This window comes from Crotalus tigris, unplaced genomic scaffold (genome assembly GCF_016545835.1).
Source record: "Crotalus tigris isolate CLP2741 ecotype Arizona unplaced genomic scaffold, ASM1654583v1 scf7180000017871.4482833, whole genome shotgun sequence".
In the NCBI taxonomy this organism is placed as follows: Eukaryota; Metazoa; Chordata; class Lepidosauria; order Squamata; family Viperidae; genus Crotalus; species Crotalus tigris.
Window position 1 is genome coordinate 2,318,904 of NW_024096690.1, and position 16,499 is coordinate 2,335,402.

The following is a 16,499-nucleotide window of genomic DNA, read 5'->3' on the forward strand; positions in this document are numbered from 1 at the left end:
AAGAAAAATTCACATGATTAAAAATGCCAAGACACAGGTATTAATAATAAATGGATGCTGATATTGATATAATTTTATATGTAAAATATTTTTGTCTAAGGATATACACCCACATTCTCCACTTAATACTTATTGCTAGGAGCATAAAGCAAGATTTAACCTATAAATGCCTTTTTTAATTAAAAAAGGTATATATTCTATACTTATACATATCTTCTTAAAGCCTAGCAAGTTCAATAGAACATTCTTTTAGATAAATGAATATGGATTGATAATTAAGAAGTCACAATGATTCCCATCTTGTGTATCATAGATATGTATTTAAACATATAAAATACATTATTTGACTTTTGTGCTATAATCCAGTATAACCATTAGAATATAAAGCTCTTTGAATTATCAGAACTCAGTGAAGGATGGATTGATGGATAGTGGGTGGATGGATAGATTATAGATGATAGGGCTGCACTGCAAATACTCAGTAGCAAGATGGGTTTATGAGCAATTCAGAAGCATGAATTGTTGTAATATTTGAACTCAAGACTTTGTAGTTGTGTTGGCTATTATAGATCAATTGAAAAAAAATCAGCTGAAGTCACTGTATACTGTACTATAGAGGGAAATGAAATTAGGAAGTTGAGTGATGAATGAATGGAAAATAAAAATGGATTCTTAACAATTGTTAAGATAAAAGAAGTTTTCACATTATATGTCAACCCAGAAATACTACATAGTGAGTCTCAAACTGAACCCACTCAAATGTGCAATATTAAAATTAGAATGCTAAAATAAATTTGAAAAAAAAAACTGGAATATTTTGAACCAGGTAAAGGAATGTACTAAATCCTTTTTATGCAATTCAAACAACATACACAAATAATATAGTCAAAATTTGCCAGCATATCCCAGAAATATGGCAGCACAATTTGCAAAACTTGTGCTTTAAGACAGGGCATTCTTCAGACAGTGACATTGGCACATCGATCTCTAAAACTATATTTTTAAGCCTGAAAAAAATATAGTCACTGTCCACAAGCAAAATTGTCCACCATTATTTTATGTAATTTGGAGCAGAATTCTTAATGTATAATCAAAGAAACCATGTTATTCTCAAGCAAAGAGCTATATTAGTCCAAATGATTATTTTGTTTCAGCAATATTATTACTCATTTTCCAATATATTTATCATGCAACAGAATGTGTTATCATTTAAGAATATTTTAGAGCACTTTACTTGTCCCATTGAAAGCACTATAATAAAAATAGTGGAAATCCATTTTGTTAAAATGGATTTTCAGTTTTATTTGTGCTAAAATTTATCCTCTTTTTGTTAATATGGATTTTCAGTTTTATTTGTGCTAAAATTTATCCTCTTTTTGTTATTCGAAATAGGATCCCAGCTCCTTAACATAAGCTCTTTGGTATGTGTTTAGGGCAATGATTGCAAACTAATGTCATGCATGTCAAAGATGAAAAACTATGATGTTTTGGATGACATACCAGCATTCAACAACACCTGGCAACAACTATTCTTGAAAGCATGCCTCATTCTTACGTGACTTTTGGAGGGTGAGCAAGAATGGAGTGTGCTCCACTCTAGGGAATGTCAAGAGTGGCTTTTTTGAGTGGCAGCAGGGCATTAGGACTGAAATCGAAGTTTGAGACTCTATTCAGGCCCACCTTGGCACTACTGTTTAGTGCCATTGTTCATATTGGTCTATATGGAGGAGGGGAGATACATAACTGTTTCTCTTTTGGGGGGGAAGACATGCCAGAAGAGTCAAGTTAAGTGTTTTCTGAATATTTGACACACCAAGCCCAAAAGGTTCATCAGCATTGTTTGGTATATAAATGAACAATCAGTTCTATCTGTTTCCATATCTAAACATACAAAGCAAAAGCAAAATAATAAAGCATGATTAATCTACCTCAAGTTAGATCTTGTTACTTTGGCATTCTCTGTGTTCATGGAAAGAGCCTTCCACTGTGCAGTTTTGGCCATTTCATCTGTTATGTTTACCACAGAGGGGTCAATGCTGGGTAATAAACACACACTGATTAGTTCTACATGCCTTGCTATACTATTAATGAGGTGTCATACTCTATCATTTTAAGCCTTGGTTATATTTTTTGCACAGGTACTAGAAAATATTGCATTATTTTACTTTAACACTAAGAATCTCAGTGTTAAAAATAATTCACGTTCCAATTCTGTGTTAGTTCTAAATTAAACTATGAAAATAGGTAACTTCTAAAGGTCTAAACCTTATTATAATAGAATATATGAAAAGTCTTTTGAAAGAATCACTGTTACCTATTTTCTCTACCATGTATCTTTTCCTGGAATTACCATAGACCTATGGACACTTGTATACCAGCAATCATCTTCCTCTGTGGGCATCAGACTCCATGCGATAATAAATTAAATGAATATATTTTTACTCAGCTTCAAAGCAAAGAAGAGAAAAATAAACTGGACATTAAGAAAGGGGCACTGAGAAGCATTTTACTAGTGTGTCCTCTTATAAATCAGTGTTTTGTGACCTGCCATGCTAATGATGGCAGCCTTTCTGTGAATAGGCAGAACTCCAAGGTAGCCATTTTGTAGAGACATTCACAATATAATATTACATTGAATGGGATTGGGGTTACTGCTTTAGGAAAATTAAGAAAAGTATTGTTATAAAATTAACTTAATTATATGATTAATGATATTAGCGGAAAATACTTCATAAAATAAGTTTCTTAAATGCATTATTTCATCTCATCTTATTTTCAACTGATATTACAATTGGCAGAGGTACTGTTCCTGAATTGATTGATTAAGGAGCTTTATAAGCTTTAGTATTCCAGAAAAAATCAAGTGAAATCAAGTGCAGTTAATGCAGTACCACTTTAACAGCTTCTATTAAGAAAGGATAGAAAACTGACAATAAGCAGTTCACAATATATATTTTTACTGAGAAGGAAAATAATCCATAATTATAACTGTTTTTAACAGAAAGTGAAAGCAAGAATAAGCATTATAGTCTTCAGACTAATTGCAGTTACTCACTTGGTATTAATTTTTCATGAAGGGAAAAATGCTAAAGTAATATTGAATCCAAGTTGTAGCAGATCATATAAGGAATATTAATTTTAAAAATTGTAAACAGATGTTTATTTGGGGAATAATAACATTTCTAATTTTATAACACAGAGTTCCCCAACCTTTTCAGCTTTGCAGACCAGCAGGTTGGGGAAGGGATGGTTCCACACAAGTGCTGGGCAAGCTTGTGTGCACAGCTCCATTTCCATAAGCAGTGAGCACAAGCACCTACACTTGTGCAAATGGAACACATATGCTTGCCCGCTACTGTGCAAATGGAGCACACACACACATTCACCCACTGCTTGCACAAGTAAGGATGTGAGTGCATGCTCACCACTTCTGTAGCCCAGTTCTGAACGGATCAAGGCTCAGTAGTGGATCACGGCCCGAGGTTTGGGGACCCGTGTTATATGCTATTTGTACATGTGAAAATACTGTTCAGGCTTTCAGTAAATGGTTAAAGTCTCAGTTTAATATCTTCAGTGTCTTCCACATTAACCATGCACAATAAAAGACAAGATGGGACTAAATAAAGTTCTTCATACAGACACAGTTGACTGATAAGGAGTCATCTGTTATCTAATTAAGTAACATGTAATGCACTATGGGGATACATGAAGCTACAATATAAAGTCTTTGGTCCTCTTTCTCACCATGATTAATTCTAGATTATACAAGCATCATTCAGAATTAAGTGGAATAGCTTATTATATAAAATAAAATGTAAAATAATAAGTAAATACTACACCTGTATTTTAGAGCTTTCACAGGAATCTGTAATACTTCACTTCTTTCATATGGAAGGTGTACAGTTTCACTGTCCACTGCCTGAAACATTCGTTCAGCTTCCTGGAAGTTATATGTAATCCAATACAGGTTTGACAAATTTTGAATTATAAGTGAAATATGAATTTTGTATTTTGTTAACATAGACCTAAATGCAGGCATTTGGAAACTGCATAGTAACAGACTTCACTCAACATTTGAGGAATAAAGGATGAAGGGTTGTGAAGAATTCAGGCCAGAAAAGTATACTCTATTCTCCTCTTATGAAAACTCCTTCCTATGTAAGCCATTGTATTGTGGCATTCAAATTCAGGCCCATGATAACCACCAAAAAAAGAATATTTTTTTTGAATATTTGCCAAAAACCAGACATGAAGAATTTTTCATTATAAGAACATTTTAACTCAGAAACGGGTCATTTTGAGTACAGATTAAACTATTTAACTAATTAGGAAATACTGACCTTGAAATGGCCCTATTCTGAAATGTTCTGGGTCACATGGAATGGGCCCATTTTGAAGTCAGGCCATTTTCAAACATTTACAGTACAATTACTAGAACAATACTGTCTATTGCTAGGTTACTTTGTTATATGATAAAGTATTTATAAATGTAAATCCCTCATAATAGAAGATACAATAATACAAGTTGTCTAGGTATTGCATTATTTCAAATCTACTGAATTTTTCTTTGACACTTGTTTTAATTATACAAACACATTAAAAAGTATGCCAACAAACGTAGCAGTGATCTTACCCACAAAATGATGTACTACATACCATTAACTTTTTTTCTAGTTTACATTTACAATATTAGACATAGAGAAATTTTAGTATATTTCATTCCAAATATATCTCCAGTTGCTATTGGTTTACATTTGTTTATATCCTGAATACAACATGTATTTTCTAAAATAATTTACTATGGCTTGTAAAATAATCCTGAAAGCAATTAACCATCTATAAATATTTCTTGTATTTTAATCTTTGAAAAGCCTTCCTAATATTTGGAAAAGAGCATTTACATTTGACACTTATACAATATCTATGTTGAGTGTATATTCTGTATATTCTGTGCTGTCATATTCCTATCGATTACATCTCATTTTGCATGCTTTTATAGAGCTTTAACGAACTACTATGTTTAGAGGAATTAAAAGCTAATTTCCATTTATTTCACTGATAACTTGAATCAAATATGGAAAATGTTTTCCATTTCCCCATCAAATACTGCTTCTATGGGGGCTTTTGCCTCAATAATGAATACTATTTCACTTACTTCCTTTGCCTTTTTCTTTTTGTCATCTTCCTTTTTCTTCTTACTTTCTGGCATAAGGTCATCAAGCCAACTGAGCTCCCGTTTGGTGAAACACAAATCCATAAGTTTGCGAACAAAAACTAAAGCTAAAACCTTTAAAACAGTTTTAAATATAAATTATTAGCAAAGCTAAATACTAATATAAATATAGAATTAATATACGGTAATTAAGGTACACATTAATTGTATAGATTTAATATTATCGTTGAATTTCATATTTAGACATTTATAAATGATGCATAAAGTTGCAGATATACTGAAATATTTGCTTACCATCATAGGAAAAACAACAGCAGCAGCTGATGCTTTAATTGCCCACAAAAGAATAAGACACGTAAGCTGAACTACTGTAAATACATGTACTTTCCATAATGGCACATAACGGAGATAAATCAAATCAGGTTGATGTTTGGCAGGCATACCGAACAGTTTAATACGATCAAAAAACTGTAATGAAAAGAAAAATTATTAAACATATATCTAAAAACAATTTTAGAAAACAAAATTATAAAAATAAATTGATTACAAATTAGACATGATACTCTTTGAGTAGTAAAAATAATAATCTTATTAAATCTGTAATAAAGAGTTACACTAGCTACTAAAAACTTTTAGAATTTCTGGATTCCTATCTATTTGCAATATTATGAAAATAGATATATTTGTAAAAATTCAAGAAGGCGAGTTCTTTCAGCAAAGCTAGCATAGTTTTAAGAAGAACAAGGCAAGTAACATAATCAGAATGGAGAATTCTTCCCTCCCAATGACCTCTGTGAATTTAATACATACTACTGCTAAGACACAGGATTTGGGAATAAATGTATGTATGCACATATGCAACATATACTTGTGTACATACTCTCACACTATATAACTATTAATAATAATTCTATTTGTCTGTCTAGCTATCTCTCTTAAAGTGGTGAAGATACCTCATACTCCTGTTTCCCATTTTTCTTATAACAGCAACCCTGTGAGTTGGATTGGGCTATGAGAATGTGACTGGCCCAAAGTCACTCAACTGGCTTTCTTGCCTAAGTGAGGCCTACAACTTAATTTTCTGGTTTTAGGACAATACCTTCAAATTGGCTGTTACTGCAATGGGAAATTCAGAAATACCCCTTATATAAGCCCATCTTATGTTCTTTAGAGCAGAGGTCCCCAAACATTTGGGCACAGGCACCAGTTCCATGGAGAGAGGTTTTTCTGTGGACTGGAGAGTGCGTAGTTTTGTGTGCTGCCTCCATCCCACGGATGGGGTTTTGCTTGTTTGTGCTTGAAAATGCTGTGGCCCCGTACTGGTCCACAGACCGGGAGTTGGGGACCCCTGCTTTAGAGCTCAGCTATGTGATCTCCTGACCTTTATATTTTCAAGAGCATCTTGAAGACACTCAAAAGGCATCATGTATGGGGGGCAGAGTGAGATGGGAAAACCAAATACTGCGTAACATCTATGTTATTTTTTTCTACAGATGCAACATGATTAAAAATAAAACTTGCCTGAATGCCTTTTAATGAGGATGCTCCCATATAAAGAAAAACACCATATAAAACTGGCATTGGAATAAACTGGAAAAAAAAACCAGCAAATTAAACTTTAAAAATCAACATATTAATGAATATAAAAGCAATAAACAATTTTTCACAAAGATTGGACCATCCCATAACAAAAAATAAAAATAAAAATATACAGATTTAAAAAGATGAATTTTCCGATGTATTTTTGAAAAAGGAGACTGCCTGTCATTAGAATATAAATGATTGGCAAGTATCTGGTTAGGAAAAAAAAAACTGGTTCAAATATAAGGCATTACTATTCACCTATGATAGAGATGAATATAAAAGCATGACTAATTTGACTGTAGATTATGAAAGACTGAAAAATATAGTGAAGAGGAGGGAAGGGAAGGAAAAACAACTTTTTTTAATACACTAAGTTTGTGATAAAATTATTTTTTTTCTGCTGCTTACCTTTAATATAGAGGTCATAAATACTGATAGCCCCATCAGAACAAAAATCATTAATCCTGTCACTCTTTGTTCACGGATTCCCAGGAACTTTGGTTGTTCTCCTGGAGCTGAGCACTCAGATTCCACTTTTAAACTGTTGACATGGCTTATTGAAAGGACAGTTGCAGCCACAAACCAAGGCAAACCCATAATAGAGCAGATACCTAACATAATGCCAACCATGAGCAGATCAAGATGATAACCACAACCTTTCTGTGGAATCAAACACAAATGTTTCATGCTAAAATCATAGTAAATAATGTTCACAAAATATTTAGAATGTTTGTTTAAAAGTTTAATATAATAAATTATATTATGTAATATACTATATCATACCATGCCATACAATATTTTTTTTAATAAAGTGTGATTAAACACACAAGGAATTTGTCTCAGGTGCAGAAGCTCTCAGTGTACAACCAACAGAGTAATAATAATCATAATAATGATATCAATAAGAAGGCCTAGTGGAGAAGATGAGAAGGATAATAATACTACAGCCATACAACATGGGTAAATATACTTAGACATACAGTAATACAGTACTGTGAGGATTAGGTGTTCAGCAGAATGATGACAAAAGGGAAAAAACTATCCCTGTGTCTAGTTGATTGACAAGTAATGCCCTACAGCGATGATCTGAAGGGAGGAGTTGAAACAGTTTTTGTCCAGGATATGAGGAATCTGTACATATTTTCTCAATCCTCCTTCCGACCCGTGCAATGTACAGGTCTTCTAAGGAAGGCATGTTGGTTACTATTGTTTTTTCTGCAGTTCTAACTAACCATTGGAGTCTTTACCTTCTTTTTTAGTTGCTGTATCAAATCAGACAGTAATAGAAGTATGAATGACTGACTCAAATAATAACTCTGTAGAACTGTATCACTAGTTCCTGGGGCAAACTGAACTTCCTAAGCTGATGCAGGAAGGACATTTTTTGTTCTGCCTTTTTAACAATGGTTAGGTGTCGGTTTCAAATCCTGGGAGATTATAGAACCCCAAAATTTGAAGGATTCTACTGCTGATACCATGCTGTTGAATATAGTAAGAGATGGCAGAATATGTGAGTTTCTTCTAAAATCCATTCTCATCTCTACAGTTTAAAGCATGTTCAGCTCCAGATTGTTCCAACCGCACCTCGGGGCCAGATGTTCAATCTCCCGTCTATAGGCAGATTCATCATCATCTCGAATGTGACCAATGACTGTAGTTATCATCTGCAAACTTCAGTACTTTGACAGAAGGATCCTTAGAGATGCCGTCATTGGTATATAGAGAGAAGCCGTCATTGGTATATAGAGAGAAGAACAATGGAGAGAATACACAGCCCTGAAGGGCACCTGTGCTAATTGTCCAGATGCTTGATAGATTTTTCCTAGCTTCACTTGTTGCTTCCTATCTGTCAAAAGGCAGTAATGCACCTACAAATATGGATAGGCACAACTAGTTGAATAACCCAACAATTTTACATTTACATCACGAATCAGTTCAACATAAGGCTGTGGAAATCATTTGTAAGAGGTATACAGCAAAACATAAATAAAACATTGTTCCTCAAAATGTTAAAATAACAGTCCTTTGAAAGGCTATGTGTGTGTATATATACGTGTCTATTTATGCTAGGACTGGTCATTTCCAAGTTTTTGCCTAAAAGTTTTGGCTTTTAATTCTGTTGTCCTTCCATACAATCTTAGAACATCAATATTTCATTTACCATATCTTCCAGTAAAATTCCTTTGTTGTTAGTTGCGAAGTCGTGTCTGACCCATCTTGACCCCACAGACAATGTTCCTCCAGGCTTTCTTGTTCTCTATCATCTTCTGGAGTCCATTTAAGCTCACGCTTACTGTTTCAGTGACTCCATCCAGCCACCTCATTCTGTCATGCCCTTCTTCTATTGCCCTCAATCTTTCCCAGCATTAGGCTCTTCTCCAATGAGTCCTTCCTTCTCATTAGGTGGCCAAAGTACTTGAGTTTCAGCTTCAGGATCTGGCCTTCTAAAGTACAGTCGGGGTTGATCTCTTCTAGGACTGACCAGTTTGAACGCCTTGCAGTCCAGGGCACTTGCAGGAGTCTTCTCCAGCACCATAGCTCAAAGGCCTCAATTCTTTTGCGCTCAGCCTTTCTTATGGTTCAACTTTCACAACCATACATTGCAACTGGGAAAATCACAGCTTTGACTATACGTACTTTTGTTGGCAGGGTGATGTCTCTGCTTTTTAGTATGCTGTCTAGATTTGCCATAGCTTTCCTCCTCAGAAGCAAGTGTCTTTTAATTTCTTGGCTGCCGTCCCTATCTGTGGTGATCTTGGAGCCCAGGAAGATAAAATCTGTCACTATCTCCATTTCTTCTCCATCTATTTGCCAGGAATTGAGAGGGCCGGATGCCCTCTCAATGATCTTGGTTTTCTTAATGTTGAGTTTCAAGCCAACTTTTGCACTCTCTTCCTTCACCCACATCAAGAGGCTCTTTAGTTCCTCTTCATTTTATGCCATTAGAGTGGTATCATCTGCATATCTTAGGTTGTTGATATTTCTCCCGGCAATCTTAATTCCAACTTTTGATTCATCTAGCCCTGCCTTTCTCATGATGTGCTCTGCATATAAGTTAAATAAGCAGGATGATAGAATACAGCCTTGCCGGACTCCTTTCCCAATTTTGAACCAATCAGTGGTTCCGTATCCAGTTCTCACTGTTGCTTCTTGACCCGCATATAGGTTTCTCAAGAGACTGGTACTCCCATCTCTTTAAGAACTTGCCACAATTTGAGACTTCTGATTCCGGATTGTAGTGATCCCGGTTGTGTTTGGAGACTTGTCTCCACACCGGCCGTGTTTTCTTCACCGGTAGACCCCCTAGTGGGTCGAAGGTCGCCCTGGAAGGGCGACCACCGAGGAGGCTTGCTGGTGACTGCGGGAGGGCGGCAGCTTCTCCCGCGGCCCCAGCTATCTCCTTAGGGCCGACGGAGCAAAGATCATCCAGTAAGATGGCCGATTACCCTGCTGCACCAGCCAAAAGTCACAGGAACATCTAAGCATTAAAGACCCACCACGGATGATCCGGGTGAGACCCCTCCTGCTCCTCTCTTCACCCTATTTTGTCTTTTTATTCCCTGTAAAAGCTTCCTTGGAATTATTTCCCTGGCTTGAAAAAGCAGCTTTTGTTTCTGTGGGAACAAAGGCGTTGAACAAAAGGATAGAATAAATAATTTTAATGATCACATTTTATTTTTTATCTACTTTGGGGTACAGAAAAAATTCTTTTTTAGAGCTGTACTATTATTTTACATTGGAAGATTATTTCTTTTTCCTTTTTCTTTAAAAGACAGAAAAAATGGGAAAAAATGGTGTCTGGGAACGATTTTTTAATCTACTGAGGACATCTAGTGGAGAAAAAATTAACATTGCAACTGCTGATTATTGTTTGGAGATGAGGTGGATTTGACCTTCAAATTATTTTTGAAGAGAAAAGATAAGCTGATGCAGCTGTGGGAATTGTGGGGGTGGATATTGCTTAAATTTTATTAAATACAGCCTCCACTAAAAGAAAAAAGGGATTCTCTTCAATTACTATTAAAATGGAGAAATCTCATTCTCAATTAAACTGTAAACTTATATTGGAAAAGATTTATGAGGCTACTGAAGAAATATGTACTAAAATGAAAGAAATTACTACAGAATTAAGAGCCAGAAGCCTTATCCCAAATGCTCAAACTGACTTTCAGACTGCACCTGACCATTCTATAAATCAAAATACACCAGAAGAGGAATCAATTGAGATTAAAGAGGAATTTATTTTACTTTACAAACACTTCATCTACATCTTTGAAGATCAGAAGAACCAAGGACTGAGAACCTTTAAAGCAACGAGAACTTTAAGGACAAGAACCTTTAAAGCAACGAGACTTTAAGGACAAGAGAAATAGATACCCAATCCAGAGGATGGGATGCTGTTTATTGACTCAAATGACATTACAAGCAATAGAAGGAGATCTATTGGCTAAAAGGGAAGTTTTGTTATGGAAACCTGTCTGGCACAAAAAGGCCAGAATAAGACTGAAAAGAGAAATTTAAAATTATACGGGATGGATTAAAAGACACTGTAGAACTATTTAAGGATTTAAGGATTAAGGATTTAAGGATTAAGATTTAGAGTTAGAAGTAAGAGAGAAATGGGTGATTACTAGAATATATATTTTAAATAGACTATGAATGTACTTTTAGAATAATAGGTTTATTTGTATGAAAACTACTATGTAATGAAATGAAGAAAATCTTTTAGATCTGGATTGACTCAATAATTAATTGAACATGTTAAATTAGTAAAATGATGTTTTTGTGTGATAATATGGGTGTTTTTAGGCATGATAATTACTTGGATGAAATTTGAATTTTGCTTAACAGCTTGAAATGATTTAAGGTTTGATATTACTTTGCTAGGTTAAAGAGATTGATTGATGGATGGATGGATTATATATGTATAGGGTAGACTAATATTTTAATCAGGATACATAGTGTGTAGTAGAAGAAATAAATAAGATTTGTGATAAAATTAAGGATTTAAGAGATCAGAACTAGAATATATCTGGAAAGGATACCTGAAGTGATAATGTGTTTATTTAAGGTTAAATTTGACTATGTAACTGTAATTTATAAAGCTTAAAAACAGATTTAGAATTTATAGAAATTTAATTTAGAAATGGATTATTTTAAATATATTATGCTATTTGAGAATGCATTGATTTGAGTTATTCATATATGGCTTTATTGTTGGACGTTTGATTGCCCCAGCATCACAGTGTGTCTCGAGCACTTTGTTCTAAGAAATAAAAAAATAGTTTAAAAAAAAAAAGAACTTGCCACAATTTGTTGTGATCCACCAGTTTTTAAATACAATAGAAAACTGTTTTAAATAGTTTTACTTAAAATAGTCCTTCTGAATAGTAGACTTACAATCCTTGGTTGATCTCAACAAGATATGAAGGGTTGGATGTAGTTATCAATGTGAGGTTAAGAGAAAATTACTCAGCTGTACACTAGCTTGGGAAGTTAAAAATATATTGGAAAAGGCAATAATAAACAGATGCCAAGAAAAGATACATGTCCATGCAATCACCAAAGGAACCCTGGGAGGAAGTGATCATGCAATATTAGAATTCAACATTATAGAAGCACAACCAATAGAACACAATCAAACTAGAGTCTTGGACTTCAAGAGAGCTAATTTCAATAAACTTAGAGAGGGCTTGGGAAGGATTCCATGGATGAGAATCCTCAAGGGGAAAACAACTCAAGAAGCTTAGGAAATTTTGAAAAATGAGATAATAAAAGCACAGTCTAGCACAATACCAACAAAGAGGAAAAACAACAGCTCTCAAAAGAAACCAGCATGGCTGCATAAAGAACTCTCTGACAAATTGAAAGATAAAAAGGACAAGTATAGAAAGTGGAAAGAGGGAAACATAACTAAGTCAGAATATCAGCAAATAGCCCGAGCCTGCAAAGATGAAGTGAAGAAAGCCAAGGCTCAAAATGAACTAAGGCTTGCGACCAAAGTCAAAAATAACAAAAAAAGCTTCTTTCAACATATAAAAAACAAGAAAAAAGTGAAGGAAATGATTGGTCCATTAGTGGGTGGAAGTTGCAAGAAGGTGACAAGCAACAGGGAGAAAGCAGAACTATTTAACTCATTTTTTGCATCTGTCTTTACACAAAGGGAAAAAACAGACCAACCTATCAAAAATAGTGCCATAAAAAACAAAATAGAAACACAAGTTAAGATAGGCAAGAAAATGGTTAGTGAGCACCTGTCCAGCCTAGATGAGTTCAAATCGCCAGGACCAGATGGATACACCCCAGAGTTCTCAAGGAACTGGAGATGTGATATCGGAGCCACTGAACTATATTTTTCAAAGATCCTGGAACACAGGGGAACTACCAGAGGACTGGAAAAGAGCTGATGTAGTTCCCATCCTCAAAAAAGGAAAAAAAATGGATCCAGGAAATTACAGACCTATCAGCCTGACCTCAATACCTGGGAAGATCCTGGAAAAGATAATCAAACAACGAATCAACGAACACCTAGAGGCAAACAAAGTCATTACTAAAAGCCAACAATGGGTTTGTCAAAAATAGATCATGCCAGACAAATCTTATTGCATTCTTTGACCAAGTGACAAAATTAGTGGATCAGAGGAATGCTGTGGACATAATTTACTTGGACTTCAGTAAGGCATTTGATAAAGTAGATCACAACCTACTACTTGACAAGATAGAAAAATGTGGGGTAGACAGAACCACCACCAGATGGATCCGTAGCTGGCTGACCGGCCGTACTCAGCGAGTGGTCCTCAATGGAACTGCATCTATATGGAGGGAAGTGTGTAGTGGGGTGCCCCAGGGCTCTGTTCTGGGCCCAGTACTCTTCAACATCTTCATCAACGATTTGGATGAAGGGATAGATGGGGAACTCACCAAATTTGCAGACGACACCAAGTTGGCAGGAATAGCCAACACTCCAGAAGACAGGCTTAAGATACAGAAGGATCTGGACAGACTTGAACACTGGGCACTAACTAACAAAATGAAATTCAATGGTGAAAAAAAGCAAGGTTCTACATTTAGGCAAGAAAAACCAAATGCACAAGTACAGCATAGGTGGCACCATGCTCAATAGTAGTAACTGTGAGAGGGACCTCGGAGTCCTAGTAGACAATCACTTAAATATGAGCCAGCAGTGTGCTGCAGCTGCCAAAAAGGCCAACACAGTGCTAGGCTGCATTAACAGAGGGATAGAATCAAGATCACGTGAAGTATTAATACCACTCTTCAATGCCTTGGTAAGGCCACACTTGGAATACTGCATCCAGTTTTGGTCACCACGATGTAAAAAAGATGTTGAGACTCTAGAAAGAGTACAGAGAAGAGCAACAAAGATGATTAGGGGACTGGAGGCTAAAACATATAAGGAACGGTTGCTAGAATTGGGTATGTCTAGTTTAACGAAGAGAAGGACAAGGGGGGACATGATAGCAGTATTCCAATATCTCAGGGGCTGCCATAAAGAAGAGGGAATTAAGCTATTTTCCAAAGCACCTGAAGGCAGGACAAGAAGCAACGGGTGGAAACTAATCAAGGAGAGAAGCAACCTAGAACTAAGGAGAAACTTCCTGACAGTGAGAACAATTAATCAGTGGAACAGCTTGCCTCCAGAAGCAGTAAATGCTCCAACACTGGAAGTTTTTAAGAAGAGACTGGACAGCCATTTGTCCGAAATGGTGTAGGGTTTCCTGCTCGAGCAGGGGGTTGGACTAGATGACCTCCAAGGTCCCTTCCAACTTTACTACTACTATTATTATTATTATTATCAAATGAAACTTTCCCAAGAATAAATGATCCCAGTTATAAATAAATTAAGTCTGCTACAAACTATTAAAGTCTTTAATTTAGCTCACGGGTGTCAAACTGCTGGCCCATGGGCTGGATGCATCACGCCAAAACCGCACCCACCCCATTGCCAGCAATGGGAAAAAAGTCATGATACGTCATGTCATGTCACGTGACACCACGAATGTGACACCCATGATTTAGCTGAATACAAGATTTTGACTTGGATGTTTCCTATATGTAGGAAATTACTACAGTACTGTAATTATTTCTAATTTAAGTTAACTGTTGCATTGGTAAATGAACAAAGAAAACAAATATTTACCTTGAGTTTATGCTCTTTTCTGTTTATGATAACAGCTGTAATTTGCTGATCCATAAAAATAAGGATGGTACAGAGTAAAGCAGGAATTGCAGCTACTACTAGGGTCCACCAAGGATTATTCCCTAGAGGATTGATAAGCCATCCACGACCACTCTGTGTAGGCTAAAATAAAACATAAATATACAATTATCAAAAGAAACAGATATTTTTCATTATTTATAGAGAAATACTCACTATAAATACATGGATACAGATTATAATAAAAGCCATTTTAGATGATGTTTAGATTAAATTTTGAAAAAGGGTACATTTCATATAGGATGCAATTAATACAATACAAAAATTTACAACATTACTTTAAGATATAAATATTTGAAATTTGTAAATTTGTCATGATCACAAAGCATTATTGTACTTTAGTGGTTTCCAACCTTTAGTTTTTTAACACTATTATACCATTATTAAAGCTGAACCACCAAATAAGCAAGTTATTTAATAAATTTTAATTATAGGCTATCACTGTCAGGAATCAAACATATATACCAAGAAGCATTTAAAAACAGATGCTTTTAAATAAATAAAAATATAGTTATATAACTTTTGAGACATGACAGTAACAGAGTCTTCCCATTATGGTTGCAAGTGGTGTCAGCTGTTAAGCAAGATTAACACTTAATAACCCTACTTTCCCTTTATGTGACTGTTAAACAAACATGCAGTTGTTAAGCAAAGCATGGGATGCCTCAGAGGTAGAGAAGGTCATTAAAGGCCTAGTGCAGGATATCCTGTGCTCTGCTTCCTGGGTCCCCCCCACAGATCTTTTCACCCTCTTTCAGGTCCCAAAGACCTGATTTCCACCCAACTAGGTTCCATACCTTCCTTGTCACTTATCTTTTAAAAGTTCTCCAGACTGCATGTTGGAAAAGAGTACAGGCCACATGTCCCTGAGTTACATGGCAGCCTCGTGGAAGTGGCCACTTTCAGATAATCACCATGTGGGATAGGGACAAGCTGGCCTGTTTTGCTTAGCACAGTCCCCACATTGGCATGCCAAAAAGGCAGGTGCTTTTGTTAGGCCACCACCCAGTCCAGGAACAAACTGCTGCATTTTGTTGCTATAATATGGTCTTCACGGTGCTGCAGAAAGCATCTGCAGAAGCAGAAAGCTGCTTGAGTCAAAATCATGAAATATGCAATCAAATATATGAATTTCACTAGTATAATTTCTCATTGGATGTTACTCTATCAAGCTACAAAGCTAATAAACATTCTTGCTTCAGCAGCCTATCACATCAACAGCTACTTTCTTTAAATAAAATAATTTTCCTGATTTAATGGATAGTATTTCAGAGTTTATTAAGAAAAAACTAGAAAGCATTTGCTTACTTCAAAATTTTCAGGCACATTTAGTTTAGGAGAAGGAACTCCAACAAGATAATCGATGCAAACCATAATCACTATTGTCAAAAATACAGCAAAATCACTTATTGTAGAACGTACCTAAAAAAGAAAGAAGACATAGCATAAAAGCACTTTGGCACTTCATATATTTACCTGCAATGAAATAGTTCTAAAGGACAATAA

General features: G+C 35.4%; 1 protein-coding gene across 12 annotated transcripts in view; it reads right to left on the minus strand.

The window, feature by feature from the left end:
* SLC4A7 (solute carrier family 4 member 7) overlaps positions 1–16,499 on the minus strand; it is a 115,196-nt gene that overhangs the window by 3,827 nt on the left and 94,870 nt on the right. For 11 of the 12 annotated variants that reach the window (XR_005556756.1, XM_039343731.1, XM_039343729.1 and 8 more), the window contains 8 exons: positions 16,302–16,415; positions 14,916–15,077; positions 7,166–7,417; positions 6,695–6,763; positions 5,468–5,641; positions 5,156–5,287; positions 3,840–3,940; positions 1,929–2,036 (listed from right to left, as the gene is read on the minus strand). Coding sequence is in view for 11 of the 12 variants with exons in the window: in XM_039343731.1 (XP_039199665.1) it covers positions 1,929–2,036; positions 3,840–3,940; positions 5,156–5,287; positions 5,468–5,641; positions 6,695–6,763; positions 7,166–7,417; positions 14,916–15,077; positions 16,302–16,415 (1,112 nt within the window). In the remaining variant the exon portion in view is untranslated. The remainder of the gene's footprint in view (positions 1–1,928; positions 2,037–3,839; positions 3,941–5,155; positions 5,288–5,467; positions 5,642–6,694; positions 6,764–7,165; positions 7,418–14,915; positions 15,078–16,301; positions 16,416–16,499) is intronic. The other variant, XM_039343735.1, reaches the window with a different exon arrangement.